This window comes from Echiichthys vipera, assembly GCF_963691815.1.
Source record: "Echiichthys vipera genome assembly, chromosome: 5".
In the NCBI taxonomy this organism is placed as follows: Eukaryota; Metazoa; Chordata; class Actinopteri; order Perciformes; family Trachinidae; genus Echiichthys; species Echiichthys vipera.
Genome location: NC_139830.1, coordinates 4,094,042 through 4,116,985, shown reverse-complemented (window position 1 = coordinate 4,116,985; position 22,944 = coordinate 4,094,042). Strand labels below are relative to the sequence as shown.

Below are 22,944 nucleotides of genomic sequence, written 5' to 3'. Positions count from 1 at the left end.
CAGTTCAGGAACCAGACTCAGCTCAGTTTGTCACGATGACGAGGATGGATGGAGAGGGACGATACAAACACACAAGAGGACATTACTTTCTATCGTGCTTTGAGCGTGCTTGGGTACAAAAGGTCTGTTTTTAGTCGTTTCCTCATCTTTTTGTGGTGTTTTGTGTCTGTTTTTAGTCGTTTTATCATCTTTTTGTGGTGTTTTGTGTCTGTTTTTAGTCGTTTCATCATCTTTTTGTAATGTTTTGTGTCTGTTTTTAGTCATTTCATCATCTTTTTGTGGTGTTTTGTGTCTGTTTTTAGTCGTTTCATCATCTTTTTGTGGTGTTTTGCATCTGTTTTTAGTCGTTTCATCATCTTTTTGTGGTGTCTTGTGTCTGTTTTTAGTCGTTTTATCATCTTTTTGTGGTGTTTTTTGTCTGTTTTTAGTCGTTTCATCATCTTTTTGTGGTGTTTTGTGTCCGTTTTTAGTCGTTTCATCATCTTTTTGTGGTGTTTTGTGTCTGTTTTTAGTCGTTTCATCATCTTTTTGTGGTGTTTTGCGTCTGTTTTTAGTCGTTTCATCATCTTTTTGTAGTGTTTTGCATCTGTTTTTAGTCGTTTCATCATCTTTTTGTGGTGTTTTGCATCTGTTCTGCAAAAAGAATCAAGGATCAGATGCGAAAAACACCACAAAATGATAACGAAACATAATAAAAAGATAACCAAACAATAAAAACAGATGCATAACACCACAAAAAGATGACGAAACGACTAAAAACAGATGTAAAACAACAAAAAAGATGATGAAACGACTAAAAACAGATGTAAAACAACAAAAAAGATGATGAAACGACTAAAAACAGATGTAAAACAACAAAAAAGATGATGAAACATCTAAAGCGTGGAGACGTACTCCACTCACTACCTGTAGGCACTCTACCACACAGTTCTGCTCAACGCGCTCCCGCTATTTCTGCATCGCTCCAATCCATAACAGCCTGCTTCATGCCTGTTGTATAAATGCTGTGCACTAAAAAGTAGAATATTTCCCACTGTATTGTAGTTTTCATAACGTAGCATGAGAAGAAAATACTCAAGTAAAAAACAAGAGCTCAAACTTTAACTGTAAGGTAAATATACTGTGATATAACACCGTTAACATCTATGGTTCAAATGATACCTCTATGTAAATTTAAGACCATACCGTACAGTCTTAGGAAAGAAGGGAAAGGGTTTATTCTGAGTTGTAAGGGCAAAAACAAAGACTCCTGCTGCTCTCTGAAACAGGGCCTTGGTGTCATAGGTCTGTTTAGGAGTGATAATATACACAGTTTACCTTTCACATGAGGGTAACGTACAGGAAGAGTGTTTTTTTTTATTCCTTAGACCACCTAACATCTGCATGTGTGGGAGCTGGCAGCGCTGGGATACAGTCACATTAAAAGGTATTCAAATAAACATTATAGTCTTTTGTTGGACACGGATTATTGTTGTAACCAGCCTGAGGGGTGAGGGGCTCAAATAACAACGACTAGGATTCTGAAAAATACCTTTTTAACAGAGCAGTTTCACCACACACACACTCACACACACACACGAGCAAGAGCAGATGAGATTGGATTAGTTGTCTTGTACTATCTGGTTAATCTGAGTGAAGGTGTGCAGGTGAACGAGTGAGAGTAAACGATGGAGCAGGATTAAGAAGTGAGATAATCGCCGCAGTGATAAATAACATGAATGAGCGCTTCTGTACTCAGCTGACACCGACTTCTGGATGAGGAGACGACTAAAAACAGATGCAAAACATTACAAAAAGATGATAAAACAACTAAAAACAGACACAAAACACCACAAAAAGATGATGACACGACTAAAAACAGACGCAAAACACCACAAAAAGATGATGAAACGACTAAAAACAGACACAAAACACCACAAAAAGATGATGAAACGACTAAAAACAGACACAAAACACCACAAAAAGATGATGAAACGACTAAAAACAGACACAAAACACCACAAAAAGATGATGAAACGACTAAAAACAGACACAAAACACCACAAAAAGATGATGAAACGACTAAAAACAGACACAAAACACCACAAAAAGATGATGAAACGACTAAAAACAGACACAAAACACCACAAAAAGATGATGAAACGACTAAAAACAGACGCAAAACACCACAAAAAGATGATGAAACAACTAAAAACAGACACAAAACACTACAAAAAGATGATAAAACGACTAAAAACAGACGCAAAACACCACAAAAAGATGATGAAACGACTAAAAACTGACGCAAAACACCACAAAAAGATGATGAAACGACTAAAAACAGACACAAAACACCACAAAAAGACGATGAAACGACTAAAAACAGACACAAAACACCACAAAAAGACGATGAAACGACTAAAAACTGACACAAAACACCACAAAAAGATAAAGAAACGACTAAAAACAGACACAAAACACCACAAAAAGATGATGAAACGACTAAAAACAGACACAAAACACCACAAAAAGATGATGAAACGACTAAAAACAGACACAAAACACCACAAAAAGATGATGAAACGACTAAAAACAGACACAAAACACCACAAAAAGACGATGAAACGACTAAAAACTGACACAAAACACCACAAAAAGATAAAGAAACGACTAAAAACAGACACAAAACACCACAAAAAGATGATGAAACGACTAAAAACAGACACAAAACACCACAAAAAGATGATGAAACGACTAAAAACAGACACAAAACACCACAAAAAGATGATGAAACGACTAAAAACAGACACAAAACACCACAAAAAGACGATGAAACGACTAAAAACTGACACAAAACACCACAAAAAGATAAAGAAACGACTAAAAACAGACACAAAACACCACAAAAAGATGATGAAACGACTAAAAACAGACACAAAACACCACAAAAAGATGATGAAACGACTAAAAACAGACACAAAACACCACAAAAAGATGATAACACGACTAAAAACAGACACAAAACACCACAAAAAGATGATGAAACGACTAAAAACAGACGCAAAACACCACAAAAAGATGATGAAACGACTAAAAACAGACACAAAACACCACAAAAAGATGATGAAACGACTAAAAACAGACGCAAAACACCACAAAAAGATGATGAAACGACTAAAAACAGACGCAAAACACCACAAAAAGATGATGAAACGACTAAAAACAGACGCAAAACACCACAAAAAGATGATAAAACGACTAAAAACAGACTCAAAACACCACAAAAAGATGATGAAACGACTAAAAACAGACACAAAACACCACAAAAAGATGATGAAACGACTAAAAACAGACGCAAAACACCACAAAAAGATGATGAAACGACTAAAAACAGACGCAAAACACCACAAAAAGATGATGAAACGACTAAAAACAGACACAAAACACCAGAAAAAGATGATGAAACGACTAAAAACAGACACAAAACACCAGAAAAAGATGATGAAACGACTAAAAACAGACACAAAACACCACAAAAAGATGATGAAACGACTAAAAACAGACACAAAACACCACAAAAAGATGATGAAACGACTAAAAACAGACACAAAACACCACAAAAAGATGATGAAACGACTAAAAACAGACGCAAAACACCACAAAAAGATGATTAAACGACTAAAAACAGACGCAAAACACCACAAAAAGATGATGAAACGACTAAAAACAGACACAAAACACCACAAAAAGATGATGAAACGACTAAAAACAGACACAAAACACCACAAAAAGATGATGAAACGACTAAAAACAGACACAAAACACCACAAAAAGACGATGAAACGACTAAAAACAGACACAAAACACCACAAAAAGATGATGAAACGACTAAAAACAGACGCAAAACACCACAAAAAGATGATTAAACGACTAAAAACAGACGCAAAACACCACAAAAAGATGATGAAACGACTAAAAACAGACACAAAACACCACAAAAAGATGATGAAACGACTAAAAACAGACACAAAACACCACAAAAAGATGATAAAACGACTAAAAACAGACACAAAACACCACAAAAAGATGATAAAACGACTAAAAACAGACACAAAACACCACAAAAAGATGATGAAACGACTAAAAACAGACACAAAACACCACAAAAAGATGATGAAACGACTAAAAACTGACACAAAACACCACAAAAAGATGATGAATCGACTAAAAACAGACACAAAACACCACAAAAAGATGATGAAACGACTAAAAATGCATGAAAGAAATGCAGAAACATGATTTAAACCTTGAAAACATTCAAATTCAAGCACGTTCAAGGATTTCAAGCACCGTAGGAACTCTGTGAAAGGTCCCGTCGAGCCAAAGACGCTTCAACTGACAGGGATCTAAAACGCAGCGCTGCGTCGGAGCCTCTGTCGTTCACATTCAAGTCATTTAAGGACTCCTCCTGCACGCCAGTGACGCCTGCGCGGAGGATTTTGAGTCATTTCCAGGGTGGTTTCTAATCCCGCAGCAGTCGAGGCTGTGACACTGAGCAGGAGCGGGACTCAGTCACTCAGAACGGTTATTCCCAGCAGGGCGGGGCTCGCTCTACCACTGGGCTCGCTCTACCGCTGGGCTCGCTCTACCGCTGGGCTCGCTTTGGGATGTGGGAGAAAAAAAAAAAATCACATGGAAAAGCTAAAACAGCTGCCCACTAAAAACTAGGCACACACACGTACTTTACACACACACACACACACACTCACTAAGAAGACTGAGAGTCACCAGCGTACAGGTAACACACATTACTTCCATCACACTGGACCATGTAACTGCCTCATTTACTTATTCATTTTTGGTTCCTACCTAAGGGCGCACTCACACTGTCCTTCCGCACCGCGCCAAAACCGTTTTTTCAGGTAAAGCCTAGTGCGTTTGAGCAGTGTGAATGCAACCGCTCCGCACATAACTGCGGCCAGCTGGCCGTCCACGGCCCGTCTGAGAGAGGTGGGCTTTTGTAAAGCGCGTTTGCACATGTACGAGCATGAGCGTGCGCACGTGTACGAGCACGAGGCCTACGGCGGTTCTCACGTCATTTTATGTGCGCGTGTTCAGACAAAGAAAATAGAAGGAGGGATCATGCGCGGACATTTAACAACAACAACAACAATGGCGGCGAAAGGTTCACGTTGGTGTGATGCGGAGGTGGAGTGTTTACTGCAGATTTGGTCGATGAAAATATTCAAAAACAGTCGACAAGACGCACAAAAACTCCGAGGTCTACGGAAAGATCTGGAAACAAAGCCACGCATCGCCATGACGTCATCAATGCGTGTGACGTGTTACGGCGTGATGACGTATAGGCAGCAAGAAGCATTCTCCGAGGCCCAGGTAGTGTGAGTACAAACGGGCCTGGAGGGGGGGACAAGGACCCTAAAGCACGGGGCACGGGACGGAGGCACAGTGGGAGTTTGAGGCGACACATTGTTTGTATTTCTTTCTACACGGTGTCACTTCAGTGACACACCGCCTGGCAGAGCAGTGAGTTACGACATTAAATGTGAAGAAAGACAGAAGAAAAGACAAAAAGATGGATAGATATATATAATTTTATTTATCCCCTTTACTGCAAAAACGCTGGTTTGTTCAGGTAAATGTAGTCTTATACCGTACTGTGTACAGATTCTGAACTGTACTGCGTCTTTTGGTCCATTGTATTATATAATATTGTTATTTATTTTTATTATTATTATTATTGTATGTTTTTTCTTATTACACACTAGCTACTGACATTTTGTATGTAAAAACGTCATTGTTTAGCATAATTAACCATGTGAATGCTTATTTTTTCATGCTTTCTTCACTTTCTTTTGGATATTTCATGATCTAAATCCAGATTTAAGTATACTAATGCACAAATACGTCTCTCAGGTGTAAGGTATATGTACAAATGTCAGTTTGTGAGAGAGATTTTGTTCCCAAAATGAGTTAAAAATAAATTTACAAGCCAAACCAGCAACGTAAGATTTTCGTTTTTGTTGAAATTCACATTTTTTTACATTTAAAAAAATTATTGCAGACATTTAAAGGAGAACTTTTAAGCCAATGTCCAGTATTATCTATATAAAAATGCCAAAAACGAAATTCACCGAGCCACTTTTACCTAATTCAAGGGGCATAATGTACAAAATCACCATCCTTTCACTCGGTTTTGCCCTCATTAACCAACGTTAACTCTCCACGTCTTAAGAAACGAGTCCAAAGGCCATGAATCCACTTTGAACTGGAAACTGCTGTTGCGTTACAGCCTTATCAGTGCTGTTCCAGACTCGTCTAGTGTGATATCTGTGCTTAATGTTATCAGAGCAACATGTCCAAAGCCCGGACCGTATCTCCGCGCAGTCGTCACAGATGCCAGGTTTTAAACTAGGCGTGTCCGGCTCAGCGTGCGTGACACAGAACAGCTGCATCACCCATGACTGAACTTGTACATCAAGTTGTGCAGGTTAGTTGCCCTAGATGACTTCAGGTGGCCCAATTAACCAGTGGGACTTAATGTTACTAGGTCAAACCGAGCCCCAACCACAGCAACTTCCTGTTTGAACTAAACAGGAAGTGCCCAATAACTGCAGTTCTCTGAGTGTCCACTAGGGGCAGGTTTCATAATAGAGCAGTTTCTCATTGACCCCCATGTTAAACAGGCCGTTTACACAGCATCATTAAACCTGTTTAAAACACTCTAGTCTGTGTGTTTAGGTCATATCTCCATGACAACACTGAGGGGGAGGGGCTAGTTTTTATTTTATTGGAGGTTAAAGTTTATGAATAATTAGGGGCGTGGCCTCTTGAGTGACAGCTAGCCTCTAGCCCTCACTTCTCCTCGGAGGTAAACGTCAGCCAGGTGGACGTACGCCCCTACCCCAACCTCACATACATGCCATTTTTTGGTCAGAGGAAATGAGGCGGAGTCAAAGACAAGATGGAGACTCCCGTAGGCGAGGACGATTGGATCAAGTTGAGAGAACGGACCTCGACGGAGATGCTATGTCCACTTTTTATACACCCACGTCTGCGAATTACGACAATATTGGGCCCAAAAAGATATTTTCCCGTGGACTTAGACGGCGAAAGAAACGTCTGTATATCTGTGGATTAGGGATCGATGCGGATACCGTCTTTTTTTTCATCAGCCTTGGCCGATGACGGATACGGACTGCCGATTTTCTTGTGCCGATATTTGGCAACGGTGGAGCGCCTTAGTCCCCACGGGGGAAAAACGCCCACGGCACTGTTACACTTAGGGCGCACTCACACTGTCCTTCCGCACCGGACCAAAACAGGTTTTTCGGGTCAAGCGTAGTGCGTTTGACCAGTGTGAGTGCAACCGCGGCCGTCCACGTCCCGCCTGAGAGAGGTGGTCTTTTGTAAAGCGCGTTTGCACATGTACGAGCACGAGCGTGCGCACGTGTACGAGCACTAGGCCTACGGTTGTTCTGAGGTCACTTCATGTGCGCCTGTTGGGACATAGAAAAAAGAAGGAGGGACCATGCGCGGACATTTCAAACAATGGCGGTGAAAGGTTCATGTTGGTGTGATGTGGAGGTGGAGTGTTTACTGCAGATTTGGTCGATGAAAAGATTCAAAAACAGTCGACAAGACGCACAAAAACTCCGAGGTCTACAGAAAGATCTGGAAACAAAGCCACGCATCGCCATGACGTCATCAATGCGTGTGACGTGTTACGGCGTGATGGCGTATGGACAGCAAGAAGCATTCTCCGAGGCCCAGGTAGTGTGAGTACAAACGGGCCTGGAGGGGGGGACAAGTACCCTAAAGCCCGGGGCGCGGTGCGGAAGGACAGTGTGAGTGCTCCCTAATCGGTAGTCCACCCTGCAGTGCAACTTGAGGGTTGGGGTTGGACGCCCTGATGAATCAGACGCCCTGATGAATCGATCACCTCTGTGGAGAGGGGAGAATCTAAAGTCTGCACCAAGGCAAGGTCGCCAATCCAGACATACCGCTTCCTGGAACTGAGTCCCTGAATGAGTGTTTTGCCCATTTCTCTCATTTGTGTGCAGTGTAAACTTCCTCCAGCAGGACAGCTGCACCTTTAGAGGCTGTGCAATTTGTTCATATGTCCACGTTTGATACGACATGATCACATTAAAAAGGTCCTAAAGGTAACTTCCTATAACACAGTTCAAGTACATGAGACTGTGCGAGCCCATATGCATGCGTGAGAGTCTTTCCTGTACGTCTGGTTAACAGCCGGGCTGTCAGGTGTATCCTATCGGTTCCTCCCAGAGACCACACAACCAGGAAAACCTTCACCCCGTCAACAGCAGCTGCGGTATCCGCCAAAAAAAGGAAGCAGTGGTTCTCAAAGTAGGTCCATGAGAAGGTTTTTGGATCCCCTAGCCGGTCGCTTTCCCGTGGATGAATGCTCCTTGAATTATGGAATTTGAAAGATAAGGAATCTGCCGTGAAGGAATGTACAAGCTGCCATAACGACGAGGGCAAAGCCAGACAGAGAGCCAGGGCTGATGAATCAACAGTCTCCTCAATCTGTGAACCCCAAGGTGCTGCACGATTACGATGAAAATGGGGGCAAAAGACACACGTTAGCCTTAAGGCGCACTCACGCTGTCCATTCGTACCATGCTCCGTGCTTAAGGGTGATTGCCCCCCCCTCTTCCCCTGCGGCCCAGGCCCATTTGTACTCAAGTTACTTGAACTGATCTGGGCCCCGCAGCTGCATTGCTTCTTGCCTGTACGTTATCATTTGTTTTGTCAGACTGTATTTGATCATTTCATCTGACCAAATCTGCAGAAAACATCCGCAAAACCATTCGGCGCCATCTTTTTAAATGTCCTCCGCGGTGAACAAACGCATATAAACGGACATCAGCCGTCAACGCTCACGCTCCTGTTCGTACATGTACATCAGTGTTTTACTAAAGCCCACCTCTCTCAACCGGAACACAGCCGGCAAGCATGCCGTACATGGGCGCGGTACAGTTGTACTGACACTGGTCAAATGAACTAGACTTTAGCCTTGAAACGTGCTCAGGCACTGTACGAATGGACAGTGTAAGCTGTAAGTTCGGACACTTTTACGCTGTTTTGGTGTTTATTTTGGAAGTCAACCTGTTAGAGCTAACGTTAGCATGTTGCGCGGCTAGCTTCCATATAGACGGTGTTTTCAGCTGCTGAGGTAAATTATTCGGTATATGGTAAGGGGTGTAACATTTTCCTGCATGCAGCATAAACAGTTGACCAATCACAGCCGAGCTTATCAGCCGACCAATCAGAGTACACTGGGCAATATGAAAAACATAATTCATTCTTTCATCTTCAACCGCTTGTCCCTACCACAGGGCACATAGAGACAAACAGAGACAGACAACCATTCACACCTACGGGTGATTTAGAGTCATCAATGAACCAAACACCTGCACGTCTTTGGACTGTGGGAGGAAACCGGAGAACCCGGAGAAAACCCACGCAGACACGGGGACAACATGCAAACTCCACACAGAAGGGCCCCAGCCGGGATTCAAACCAGGAACCCTCTCGCTGTGAGGCGACAGTGCTAACCACCACACCAGCGTGTTATGGAAGCATGTAAACGTGTTGTAGCTGACCCGCAAAATACAAACATGACCCTTAAAACTAGCGTAATAGGGCATCTTTAAAGTAGCTTTGTTCCAGATATGCATGGCTGTCAACTTAGATAATAAAAACGTTACGTGGCGTCTATTCTCTGTTTGCATTTGTTCATGTTTTATAAAGTTTGACCTGAGCCAGGCCACACAACAATGACAGGCCTTAGACGACTAACACAATGACTGACTGTGGATGAGTTCATTTAAATCTTGCATTTACTAGAAATGTGCTCAAAGGTTTCTTGGAATAAAGTCATTCAGCATGACAAAAGCATTTAAAAAATGACTCATAATGACTAAAGAAAACTTAGTAGACCAGGACAAAAATGACCGGATTGTCAACTAATCGACTGAGAGACTAAGTGATTAGTTGTTTAAATGTCAGATATTCAGTTTACTGTCACAGAGGAGGAACCAACAAGTAAATATTCACATTTAAGAAGCCGGAATCAGAGTATTTTGACTTTTTTTCTTTTAAAAATCACTCAAAAAAGATGATTAAACTTAAATATACAGGGGTCATGACCTTGGTGTCCTCAGAAGTGAGGTGTTTTTAGATGTTTTGTAGGTCTTTGTAATGGTTTTGCATCTTTTTGTGGTGGTTTTGCATCTATTTCTAGTCATTTTGCATCTTTTTGTGGTGGTTTTGCATCTATTTCTAGTCATTTTGCAACTTTTTGTGGTGGTTTTGCATCTGTTTTTAGTCATTTTGCATCTCTTTGTGGTCATTTTGCATCCCTATAGTATATTTCAGTCTCTTTATGGTCATATTTGGTCAATTTTGGGAGAGGGGGGGCGGCCCCAGATAGCAGTCACATCATATCATGCTGTTACACAAGTCCAGGTATCAGAATTAGTATTGGGAAGGGGGAAAAGATGACATGAGATCATCTGAATCTCTCAAATCAGCCTTTTGTGCTCGGTCATTCTCACGTCCAAACCTTATTTCACAAGCCATGTGTCTCTGCTTACGTACAGAGCCAAAGGGGAAATGCCTCCATACGACCAAACACCACTTTCACCGCGACTCTCTCACCGCCACTAAACAGAAATACTACCAAAGACCCAGCCCATCAAGGTTTAAAGAAAAAGAAAGCTTGAAGTAAAGCACTGAGGAAGACATCTGCGCCACATCGGCCCAGTGGGAACTACAGTTAACCCTCCTGTTGCCCTCAAATTTGACTAACATCATTTATTCTCTGGGTCAATTTGACCGCAGCAGTTTAAACATCTGGAAAATGATCATAATCAATTTGTGACTCAAGTTAAGTCGGGTACTTTATGTTTTTATTTAACAGAATGAAAAATATCACTGATGTTAAACTGCATGGAGGGATTTCTGTGTGTGTGTTTTAAAGTAAGTCTGTTATTTTAAGTGCTATTTTGTGTTATTTGTAACATCTGGAATGAAAGTAACGTCCGTTATCAACGACAGCAGCATGAATTTGACCTCATATAATATTTGAAATGTAAAATAGACGATAATAATAATGATGAAATCATCCAGATTATCAAAGGAACACCGATGAGACAAGTACATGTACGATAAGAACAATAAAAAATATTTATATAATCATGACAATTTTAGGTTTTTTATGAGTTTTCCCCATAAAATGAGGAAAAGTCATAAATATAAAGCAAAAAAACACAAAAAAATGACATTATTTAGAAATTTTATACATTAAATGGGGTCAAATTGACCCTTAGGAGAACAGGAGGGTTAAGGGAGTATACTACAACAACAACAACAACAACAACAGGGGGAACTGCTCTGGAAAAATGTATTGAACAGCCATTGATGTGTTTTGTACCGTCACATAACAGAGCAGACTATGAATGATGACTATTCTGCACTGTGCATCGTCTTCAAAGAGCCGAAAATGTTTCGCAGACCCCTCGCTCCACGGTGCAGTAATCTCCAAACGTATTCTGCGTATAGGAACGTGGATTCTGTCGCCAACGGGACAACATTTGCGTAGTGAAAGCGGTCGAACTCACCAATCAGGCTTGAGCATGCGTTGGTGCGCAACAGTGGAAGTGTGCGGAGAGCGAAAGAGGAGGAACACATTGGGGAAACACCCTCCATGAACCCACCGTCTATCACCCGACAACAAGCTAGCTTCTTCTTCTCGTGCGCTTGCTCATTGTCAGACGACAGACGATGGACGTTTGGGGAGTGCGTTGGTAACGGAAGTTGAAAATCGAGCGGTAAACGGTGTAATCGTTCAACATTCATTCATTCATCTTCAACCGCTTGTCCCTGACGGGGTCGCGGGGGGGCTGGAGCCGATCCCAGCCGACATCGGGCGTGAGGCGGGGTCCACCCTGGACAGGACGCCAGTCTATCACAGGACACATAGAGACGAACAGAGACAGACAACCATTCACACCTACGGGTGATTTAGAGTCATCAATGAACCGAACACCTGCACGTCTTTGGACTGTGGGAGGAAACCGGAGAACCCGGAGAAAACCCACGCAGACACGGGGAGAACATGCAAACTCCACACAGAAGGGCCCCAGACGGGATGCGAACCTGGAACCCACTTGTTGTGCGGCGAAAGTGCTGACCACCGCACCACCGTGTCGTCCGCAGGCTACAACAGAAAGCCCAAAATAACAGCCGTTGCCCCCAGAAGCTAAATCCTCGTCAGACCGATTTCCGATGGGTTGATATACCGCGGTTTGTCTGAGTGTGCGGACCAGGCCGCAAATTCCCGTCTGAGGGTGATGAAGTGCCCTCTACGCGCTGCAGGTGAATGCTGCAACACTGCCGTCTTTGCTCCTCCAAAGCCAATCATCTCCATTAATAAGAAGCTGTCATGTAAAGGAGCTTACATCACACTCACAGCAGAGTGACGGTCACCTTAGCGGCAGCTGCGCGCAGCCGGGGAACGCTGGGAGGTCCTGCCCTCCAGGTGACCTTGAAGCGACAGGTCAGCTGCTCTGAAGCTGTTATACGACGTCAAATCTGGCTGTTGTCCTTCACACGTCTCCCTCCTGGGTTCAATCCCAGTTTGCATCCTCCCAGTGCACAGGACAAGGTTATTCTGCCATGTTTTCAGGGCGAAACCGATGTTACATCTGCATATTATTATAGTTCCTGAGAGTATTTTTGGTTACAGCCTCCTACAAGGATCTTTTTCCATCATTAGATTAGATTTATCATTTAATTAGGGCTCCGTTACTTTCACTGATTAAGTGATTAGTTGTTTAAATGTCAGAAAATGGTGAAAACTGTCGATGAGTGTTTCCCAAAGCCCAAGAGATTCAGTTTACGGTCACAGAGGAGGAACAAACAAGTAAATATTCACATTTAAGAAGCCGGAATCAGAGAATTTTGAGTTATTTTCTTTTAAAAATCGCTCAAAAAAGATGATTAAGCTTAAATATACAGAGGTCATGACCTCGGTGTCCTCAGCCGTGTGGCGTTTTTAGATGTTTTGTAGGTCTTTGTAATGGTTTTGCATCCTTTTGCGGTGGTTTTGCATGTATTTCTAGTCCTTTTGAAACTTTTTCTGGTGGTTTTGCATCTATTCTTAGTAATTTTGCATCTTTTTGTGGTGGTTTTTCATCTATTTCTAGTCATTTTGCATCTTTTGTGGCGGTTTTTCATCTATTTTAGTTATTTTGCATCTTTTTGTGGTGGTTTTGCATCTATTTTTAGTCATTTTGCAACTTTTCCTGCTGGTTTTGCATCTATTTCTAGTCATTTTGCATGTTTTTGTGGTGGTTTTTCATCTATTTCTAGTCATTTTGCATCTTTTGTGGCGGTTTTTCATCTATTTTAGTTATTTTGCATCTTTTTGTGGTGGTTTTGCATTTATTTTTAGTCATTTTGCAACTTTTTCTGGTGGTTTTGCATCTATTTTTAGTCATTTTTCATTTTGAGTGGTGGTTTTGCATCTATTTCTAGTCATTTTGCATGTTTCTGTGGTGGTTTTGCATCTATTTTTAGTCATTTTGCAACTTTTTCTGTTGGTTTTGCATCTATTTCTAGTCATTTTGCATCTATTTCTAGTCATTTTTCATCTCTTTGTGGTCATTTTGCATCCCTATAGTACATTTCAGTCATTTTGTGGTCACATTTGGTCAATTTTGTTCATTTAATACCATATATCCTTACATGTGTGTGTGAACGCCAGGTGCTTCCCTTGTGTTTACATCGTGCACAAACCACACACACACATCAAACAGGTGTTGATGTTGACAAAGCCTTCCTTGCAGAGACACTTTCTCACCCGGAGACAAGACAGCTGAACAAAACACACAAGCCGGCAAAGGTAAGCGTGGAAACTAAATAAATATATATAAAGGAAACAAAGTGCAGACTAAATATAACAAATGTAAAATACAGTGGAAACCAACCATTCATTTAAAACAACAACACTGATTTAAAGGCTTAAAGTTGCACTTGGAAAGAACACACCACTCCCTCCTGACAGGGACACACACCTAGTGACTTCACAGCAGCTCTGTACTCACACACACACACTCTCACACTCTCACTCACACACACACACACAGGTGAAGGTGAGCTGTTTAGTTAATGTAATCTGTGTCTGTCTGGCGTCTATATAAAGACAACCCCCCCCCCACACTGAGGGATTTGAAGTTGTAGCCTCCAGGCTGCAGGCCAAATCAGTACGTGGCTCCAGACACAGTGCACTTCAAACGTCAGTGACTGCTGTCAAACCAAACCCCATTCAAAAAACAGCCGAAAAGTCAAATACGACTCCTCTTTCTTTGCTCAACAACAACACAACCGAAACACACATTCAGGAATCACAGCAGCAGCAATTCGGCGTAAACACAACACACACACAAACGTGTTTAAATTATACTTCAACGGTTTTGTTACTGTGGAAACGGGGGGTCACGTTAGTTAACGGTAGACTTTGGTCGAGTGTAAACGCGTGAATAACGTCACAATAATGCAACACACACACTTTAAACACACGCCGATTTAAAGAGTGGCTCTCACTGATTCACCACATGTCTTTAAATACTGTTTTACCCCTTGAATGAGTCAGCAAGAGGCTGTTAAGCGTTAAAATGCCACTTTTTTAAACGGGGTCTGGCACACGGGGGTTGCTCTCTCGCTCTCCACTCCATATGGCAACGCTTTACCAGCCCACTCACTCAAGCATGCCGCGACAATGTCACTTTAAATGACTGTGCGGGAACTTTCTGTCACAACTGTGGTCAGAAGTTACACTTTAAAGGCAACAGTTCAAAGGGAACGGGTCAAAAGTGACACGTTAAAGTGTCCATGTGCGTGTTTGAGCCCAAATTGAACATACCTGAAAAGAGCCGAGGTGTCAGGAGAAGTGTAAAAACGTGGTAGTCTCCTTTCTTTGCCTGGTTCTTTGCGTCCAGGTAGACTTTTAAGTAGAGGTGCCCGGTCCTGGTACTGGTCCTGGTACTGGTGTCCGCCCGTGGGTTCAGTACCGTCCTACAGTGGTGACTGAGAGCCGTGTGTGCGCGTCCTTCTGCCGGGGTTCCTCCTGCCCTGACCCTCCCACCACTCCCAGTCCAGACCAGACCAGCGTTCCCACCGTGTGTGTGTGTGTGTCTGTGTGTGTGTGTGTGTGTGTGTGTGTGTGTGTGTGTGTATGTGTGTGTGTGCTCTGCCGCTGCCAACTGCGGTGCCTCCTGCCTCCTGCAGCCTCAGCACACAGTCATAATAACAATATTAATAACAATAAAAAATAATATCCCAGTGGCCAAAGTGGTAGAAACTAGTGTTGTAATGACTCTGTGCGCACGTATGGGAGTGGTGTGTGTGTGTGTGTGTGTGTGTGTGTGTGTGTGTGTGTGTGTGTGTGGCTTCCTTCTCTTTCACTGAAGTGGCAGCACAGCCCCGACATACCAGGAAGTTCACCAACACACACCCCGAAGCTCGTGCACGCGTGATATGGTTTATTTTAGCAGAGGCGTGCGTGCACCGTGTCGTCATTGACTCTTTACAACACAAATAACGTGTCAAACACAAAAGGGACAGTGAATGCAACACGTCTCCCACGTCCTTTACATGCTCTACTGTGGAAAAAGGTGGAAAGTTGAATAATAAACAGTCGCCAAACTATATTAAAAATATACGTTTTGTTAGTTTTACACACTAATCCGCGCCTGACACAAGTTAAAACCATGAATACATGAGTGGTATGCAAAGGGGAGTAAATCGGCATGCATCGGCTTTACTTTTAATAACTTTTAATAACTTTTACAGGTAAAATAGGATGGTTAAATAGAGGCAGCCGTCGTGCGCACACGCGTGAGACCCGCTTAAAATAACCGGATATTTGAGTGGAGTCTGGCGCTGCAGCTAAAACCAATCTTTCTATTCTGAGGGTGTACCCGGCGTGGCTCAGCTGCACGTTAGACCACAGGGGCGTGCTAGGTGAGTGCTGGGGTTGCGTAAAAGTGCGCTCATGACGCGGTGGTGTCGGTTTCACGGAGCTCTCGTACCCTCTGCCGTCCCCGGGGCTGCCACTGCAGCTCCACACTCACCGAGCACAGTTCAGTTAATACAGGTTTGAGTTTAGAGCTGAAAGTGTTCATCATTGTGCTCTTAATGACTCTTTTATTATATTAAAATATAAAGATTATGGGCTCACTGCAGGTGTGGTTGACTAATATATATTATTATATATGTATGTATTATTTTTTGACCATTTTGCATCTATTTTTAGTTATTTTGCATCTATTTTTAGTCATTTTGCATCTATTTTTAGTCATTTTTCATCTATTTTTAGTCATTTTTCATCTTTTTGTGCTGGTTTTGCATCTATTTTTAGTCATTTTGCATCTTTTTCTGGTGGTTTTGCATCTGTTTTTAGTCATTTTGCATCTTTTTGTGGTCATTTTGCATGTTTTTATGGTCATTTTGCATCTATTTTTTAGTCATTTTGCATCTTTTTGTGGTCATTTTGCATGTTTTTATGGTCATTTTGCATCTATTTTTAGTCATTTTGCATCTTTTTGTGGTGGTTTTGCATCTATTTTAAATCATTTTGCATCTATTTAAAGTCATTTGGCATCATTTTGTGGTGGTTTTGCATCTATTTTTAGTCATTTTGCATCTTTTTGTGGTGGTTTTGCATCTGTTTTTAGTCATTTTGCATCTTTTTGTGGTGGTTTTGCATCTGTTTTTACTCATTTTGCATCTTTTTGTGGTGGTTTTGCATCTATTTTTAGTCATTTTGCATCTTTTTGTGGTGGTTTTGCATCTGTTTTTACTCATTTTGCATCTTTTTGTGGTGGTTTTGCATCTATTTTTAGTCATTTTGCATCTTTTTGTGGTGGTTTTGCATCTGTTTTTAGTCATTTTGCATCTTTTTGTGGTGGTTTTGCATCTGTTTTTACTCATTTTGCATCTTTTTGTGGTGGTTTTGCATCTATTTTTAGTCATTTTGCATCTTTTGTGATGGTTTTGCATCTATTTTTAGTCATTTTGCATCTTTTTGTGGTGATTTTGCATCTATTTTTAGTCATTTTGCATCTTTTTGTGGTGGTTTTGCATCTATTTTTAGTCCTTTTGCATCTTTTTGTGGTGATTTTGTATCTATTTTTAGTCATTTTGCATCTTTTTGTGGTGGTTTTGCATCTATTTTTAGTCATTTAGCATCTTTTTGTGGTGGTTTTGCATCTATTTTTAGTCATTTTGCATCTTTTTGTGGTGATTTTGCATCTGTTTTTAGTAATTTTGCATCTTTTTGTGGTGGTTTTGCATCAGTTTTTAGCCATTTTGCATGTCTGTGTCTTCCTTTTGTTTGATTTTACATCTATTTTTAATCATTTTGCGTGTCTTTATAATAATTTTTTGTCTCTATGTGTTTATATTTCGGCCATTTAGCTTCTCTTTGGGGTCACTTTGCATCCCTATAGTCATTTTCTGTCTCTGCGTGGTCAATTTTGGTTGTTTTGTGTATACTTGTGGTCATTTAGCATCTCTTTGTGATCATTTGTGTAAAGTTTTACGACTCAGGGCCACTGACTTTAAGGGCCCCTGGGCCTGGGCCTGGTCGGCCCGCTCAGTAATCCACCCACGACTGTTTATGGCGTGTCACTGAAGGAATAAAACACTCCACAACAGCCTCGTTATCACTTCTGATATCACTGCGGAGTTACGCAACACGTGCAGCGGCGCCTGTGTGAAGGTGACCTCGACCGGCTGGTCAGCTGGCTGTCAATGCCAGAGCTGGACTGTAATATGGCTGCACTGCCAGAGGGGGGAGTGATCGATTCAGCCTTTAAACACACACACACACACACACACACACACACACACACACAGGTTGTATCCTGTTGACAAGGCAATGTTAGACGGACAGACTGTACTGGACGGAAAGGCACCTCCATGCCTAACCCTCCGCACGAAACCAGAAAACACAGGGGGGGCTGAGGTTGTTGCATCTATTTTTAGTCATTTTGCATCTTTTTGTGCTGGTTTTGCATCTATTTTTAGTCATTTTGCATCTTTTTGTGCTGGTTTTGCATCTATTTTAAGTTATTTTGCAACTTTTTGTGGTGGTTTTGCATCGATTTTTAGTCATTTTGCATCTTTTTGTGGTGGCTTTGCATCTATTTTTAGTCATTTAGCATCTTTTTGTGGTGGCTTTGCATCTATTTTTAGTCATTTTGCATCTTTTTGTGGTGGTTTTGCATCTATTTTAGGTCATTTTGCATCTTTTTGTGATAATTTTGCATCTATTTTTACACATGTTGCATCTTTTTGTGGTGGTTTTGCATCTATTTTTAGTCATTTTGCATCTTTTTGTGCTGGTTTTGCATCTATTTTAAGTCATTTTGCAACTTTTTGTGGTGGTTTTGCATCTATTTTTAGTCATTTTGCATCTTTTTGTGGTGGTTTTGCATCTATTTTTAGTCATTTTGCATCTTTTTGTGGTGGTTTTGCATCTATTTTAGGTCATTTTGCATCTTTTTGTGATAATTTTGCATCTATTTTTACACATGTTGCATCTTTTTGTGGTGGTTTTGCATCTACTTATAGTCACAAACCCTCACCCACATGTGATGAACCTCTTGTACCCCCTAATTTTGGGGATGAATATGGTTTAACTGAATTGAATATCTCAGTGTATCACAGCTGTTATTACCACTGCTCATATCACTGCTCATATTTACCAACATACCTAGCGTCTTAATGTTTATGTCACTGTGGTTCATATATTGTAAGTCATAATCACATTACTATAGATATTATTATAGATACTATTACACTGGTGGTTGCTTGCATCTCTGGAAGTGTCTCTCTGTCTGTCTTTGTGTCTGTCTTTGTCTCTCTCTGTCCATCTGTCCGTCCTTTCTCTCTTTCTCTCCGTCTGTTTGACGTCCCTGCCTGTTAAAGGGAAGGTTTTGTCTCCTCTGCGTTCACAAGATTGCTGGATTAAACCTGTATGTAATAACTATAATCATTATTACCACTTCTATTAAAGCTAGTGCGACTTGTTGCTGCTCATGGAGGAATTATTGGGTCTCTGTAAATCATAAATAAGTCACAGAGTGTGGTTTATACCTGCTCTGTATGTAAAGGGTCCTGAGGTAACTTTTATGATGTGGCACTTTAAATAAAATCGAATTAAATCACTATCATCTAACGTGTTTATATAGATTAATAACTCACACAACCACACTTCAAAACATGCAAACTATCTATTTATGTGATCCATCACTGTCAGAGGACAACAGCGATTACACAGCCATAGTCATAGCTTACTAAACAACTGATGACCCTGACACACACACTCACACACCAAGAGACGCAGCGTGATTTGACCTTGGAGGAATGTGGGTTGGAGGGGGAGAAGATGAAGCTGTGCGCTGAATGTCTTTGTTGTTTCCTCCCCGTCGAGGCCGTACTGTACATTCCTCTGACGCAGCACACAGCGGGCTGCTTAACCTCCACATTCCTCCTCACCGTACATCCTAATCCTGTGTCGGCCCGCGCTCTTATACCAAACGGTACCTTATACCGTGGGAGGACTGATTATTGAGAAGCACACTCCCTTTCATTCCTTAGATACACTTTAGATATTAAACGTCAGCTGTCTGTATTACTCCCACTCTACGTAAGACAAGTTTGAAGCAGCACGGTTGTCTCATTCTGGAAACATCCAGTATGTAATGCAAGCTTTTCAGTTATTTTGCATCTTTTTGTGGTGGTTTTGCATCTATTTTTAGTCATTTTGCATCTTTTTGTGGTGGTTTTGCATCTATTTTTAGTCATTAAGCATCTTTTGTGACAGAAAATAGACGCAAAATGACCCCGAAGGGGCGCTAAATGACTAAAAATGGACGCAAAATGACCCCGAAGAGGCGCTAAATGGCTAAAAATGGACGCAAAATTACCACAAACAGACGCCAAATGACTACAAACAGACGCCAAATGACCGGAAATAGACGCAAAATGACCACAAACAGACGCTAAATGACTAAAAATGGACGCAAACTGACCAGGAAGAGACGCTAAATGACTAAAAATAGACGCAAAATGACCACAAACAGACGCCAAATGATTGAAAATAGACGCAAAATGACCACGAAGAGGCGCCAAATGGCTGAAATAGACACAAACTGAACAGGAAGAAGCGCTTAATGACTAAAAATAGACGCAAAATGACCACAAACAGACGCCAAATGACTGAAAACAAACGCCAAATGACTGAAAATAGACGCAAAATGACCATGAAGAGGCGCCAAATGACTGAAAATGGACGCAAAATGACTGAAAATAGACGCAAAAACCACAAACAGAAGGTAAATGACTAAAAATGGACGCAAAATGACCACAAACAGATGCCAAATGACCCCGAAGTGGCGCCAAATGACTAAAAATGGACGCAAAATGACCACAAACAGACGCCAAATGACTGAAAACAGACGCCAAATTACTCAAAATAGACGCAAAATGACCAGGAAGAAGCGCTAAATGACTAAAAATAGACGCAAAATGACCACAAACAGGCACAGAATGACTGAAAACAGACGCCAAATGACTCAAAATAGACGCAAAATGACCAGGAAGAAGCGCTAAATGACTGAAAAAATGCACCATGCATCATTAAGAGTGTTTCAGGACGGACACCTTTAATGTGGAATTGGTATTTTAGGCATTTTAAATTCTCTTAAAGACGTTTTTATTCTCTGTGAAGTCTGTAACAAACTCGTTTCACATGGTTTGGTTTGTGATTCTGTATAAATAAATAAATATAAAAAGAATAAGAAATCCCACAGAGGTTTTCAGGAGTAAAGCGTGAAAGAGTGCACTGCCATGATCCAAAAAAGGGGATTCAAACTTCTCCACTGCAGTTGACACGATCGAAAGCACACCCTGAGTTGACAGTGAGTGCTTCTCGACCTCGACCCCTGTGGGAGACGAACCAGACGACGTCAGACGACGTCAGCCGTGTCAGCGGCGCGGGGGAACTGACCTTGCAGCCGTGGCAGTAGTTTTCCCCGTTCTTCCCCGGTGGGAGGATGATTTCCCCCGTCGGGATCAGCTGGATCCTCAGCTCCATCATCGTTGCTCTCCTGGTTTTTAGTCCCCCAATGTTCTCAAAGTGAATCCAACTTGTTCTGGCGGTGCCGTCTGTTCGCTCTCACAGGGCGGGGGGGGGGGGGGGGGGGGAATATCACACCTCTTCAAACCTTTTAGACCCAATGGAGAACCCTTAGATCAGGACTTTCCCATGAGACGCCTGAAAAGGAATAAGCATCAGAAACACACGCGAGTTGATCATAAATCTGTCCCGTACACGCGCACAGATGCACACAGAGACACACAGAGACACACAGATGCGCACAGATGCACACAGAGACACACAGAGACACACAGAGACACACAGATGCACACAGAGACACACAGAGACACACAGATGCACACAGAGACACACAGATGCACACAGAGACACACAGAGACACACAGAGACACACAGATGCACACAGATGCACACAGAGACACACAGATGCACACAGAGACACACAGAGACACACAGAGACACACAGATGCACACAGATGCACACAGAGACACACAGAGACACACAGATGCACACAGAGACACACAGAGACACACAGAGACACACAGATGCACACAGAGACACACAGAGACACACAGAGACACACAGATGCACACAGAGACACACAGATGCACACAGAGACACACAGAGACACACAGATGCACACAGAGACACACAGAGACACACAGATGCACACAGAGACACACAGATGCACACAGAGACACACAGATGCACACAGAGACACACAGAGACACACAGAGACACACAGAGACACACAGATGCACACAGAGACACACAGATGCACACAGATGCACACAGAGACACACAGAGACACACAGATGCACACAGATGCACACAGAGACACACAGAGACACACAGATGCACACAGAGACACACAGATGCACACAGAGACACACAGAGACACACAGATGCACACAGAGACACACAGAGACACACAGATGCACACAGAGACACACAGAGACACACAGAGACACACAGAGACACACAGATGCACACAGAGACACACAGATGCACACAGAGACACACAGAGACACACAGATACACACAGAGACACACCCGACCTGTCCAGGGGGAGATCTTACCCAACAGGAGAGATGTTACTTCCTGACACACGCGTGGGAAACACGGTAAAACAGTGATTGGAGGTTTGGATTCTCTGGCGTGGAGCGTGGAGCGCTGCGGTCGGGGTGTTACCTGTTGCAGAGCGGAGAGTCACAGTGAGGCCAGCTTCCCCTCGCAGCCCCGGAGCCAGAGGACGTTTCCTCTCGAGCTGAGGGATCACTGGAGAGGATACGCAGCTCAGCCCGGCCCGAGGTGGTGGTCACATGCACGCGGAGGATATGTGTGTTTTGTCTTACTGCCTTGTGTGTGTGTGTGTGTGTGTGTGAAGATAAAAGTGTGTGTGTGCTCATAGGGAGTGGTAAACGCAGTGTGACTCATGTGAAGTTTTTATATCTTGCTGTGTGAACGTCTACGTCCCATAACATCAATGAAATGAAATGTTTAATTCACTTTTACCAACATTTGTTTTGTTTTAACAGCTCAAATGAACTAAAGGCTACTCTTTTTTTTAACTGTTTAATGTTTAACAACTATTTATCCATTACTTTTCATGTGTTTAAAACATTCATTCATTACTTTCAGCTAACGGTTTCAACCATTTCATACCTATTAGCTAATGTTTCAGCTACATTTTTCAACCATTTCTCTATTTATTTAGCGGTTTAATGGTTTC

General features: G+C 42.1%; 1 protein-coding gene across 2 annotated transcripts in view; it reads right to left on the bottom strand.

Annotated features, from left to right (window-relative positions):
- The window catches only part of LOC310947181 (unconventional myosin-Ic-like), a 103,577-nt gene extending 82,312 nt beyond the window's left edge, over positions 1–21,265 (bottom strand). The window contains exon 1 of one of the 2 annotated variants that reach the window (XM_083913901.1): positions 21,104–21,265. In XM_083913901.1, coding sequence (XP_083770027.1) covers positions 21,104–21,193 — 90 coding nt within the window. In that variant the 5' untranslated portion in view covers positions 21,194–21,265. Of the gene's footprint in view, positions 1–14,950; positions 15,444–21,103 lie in introns of those variants that run through there. The other variant, XM_083913903.1, reaches the window with a different exon arrangement.
- Positions 21,266–22,944: the final 1,679 nt, after the last annotated feature.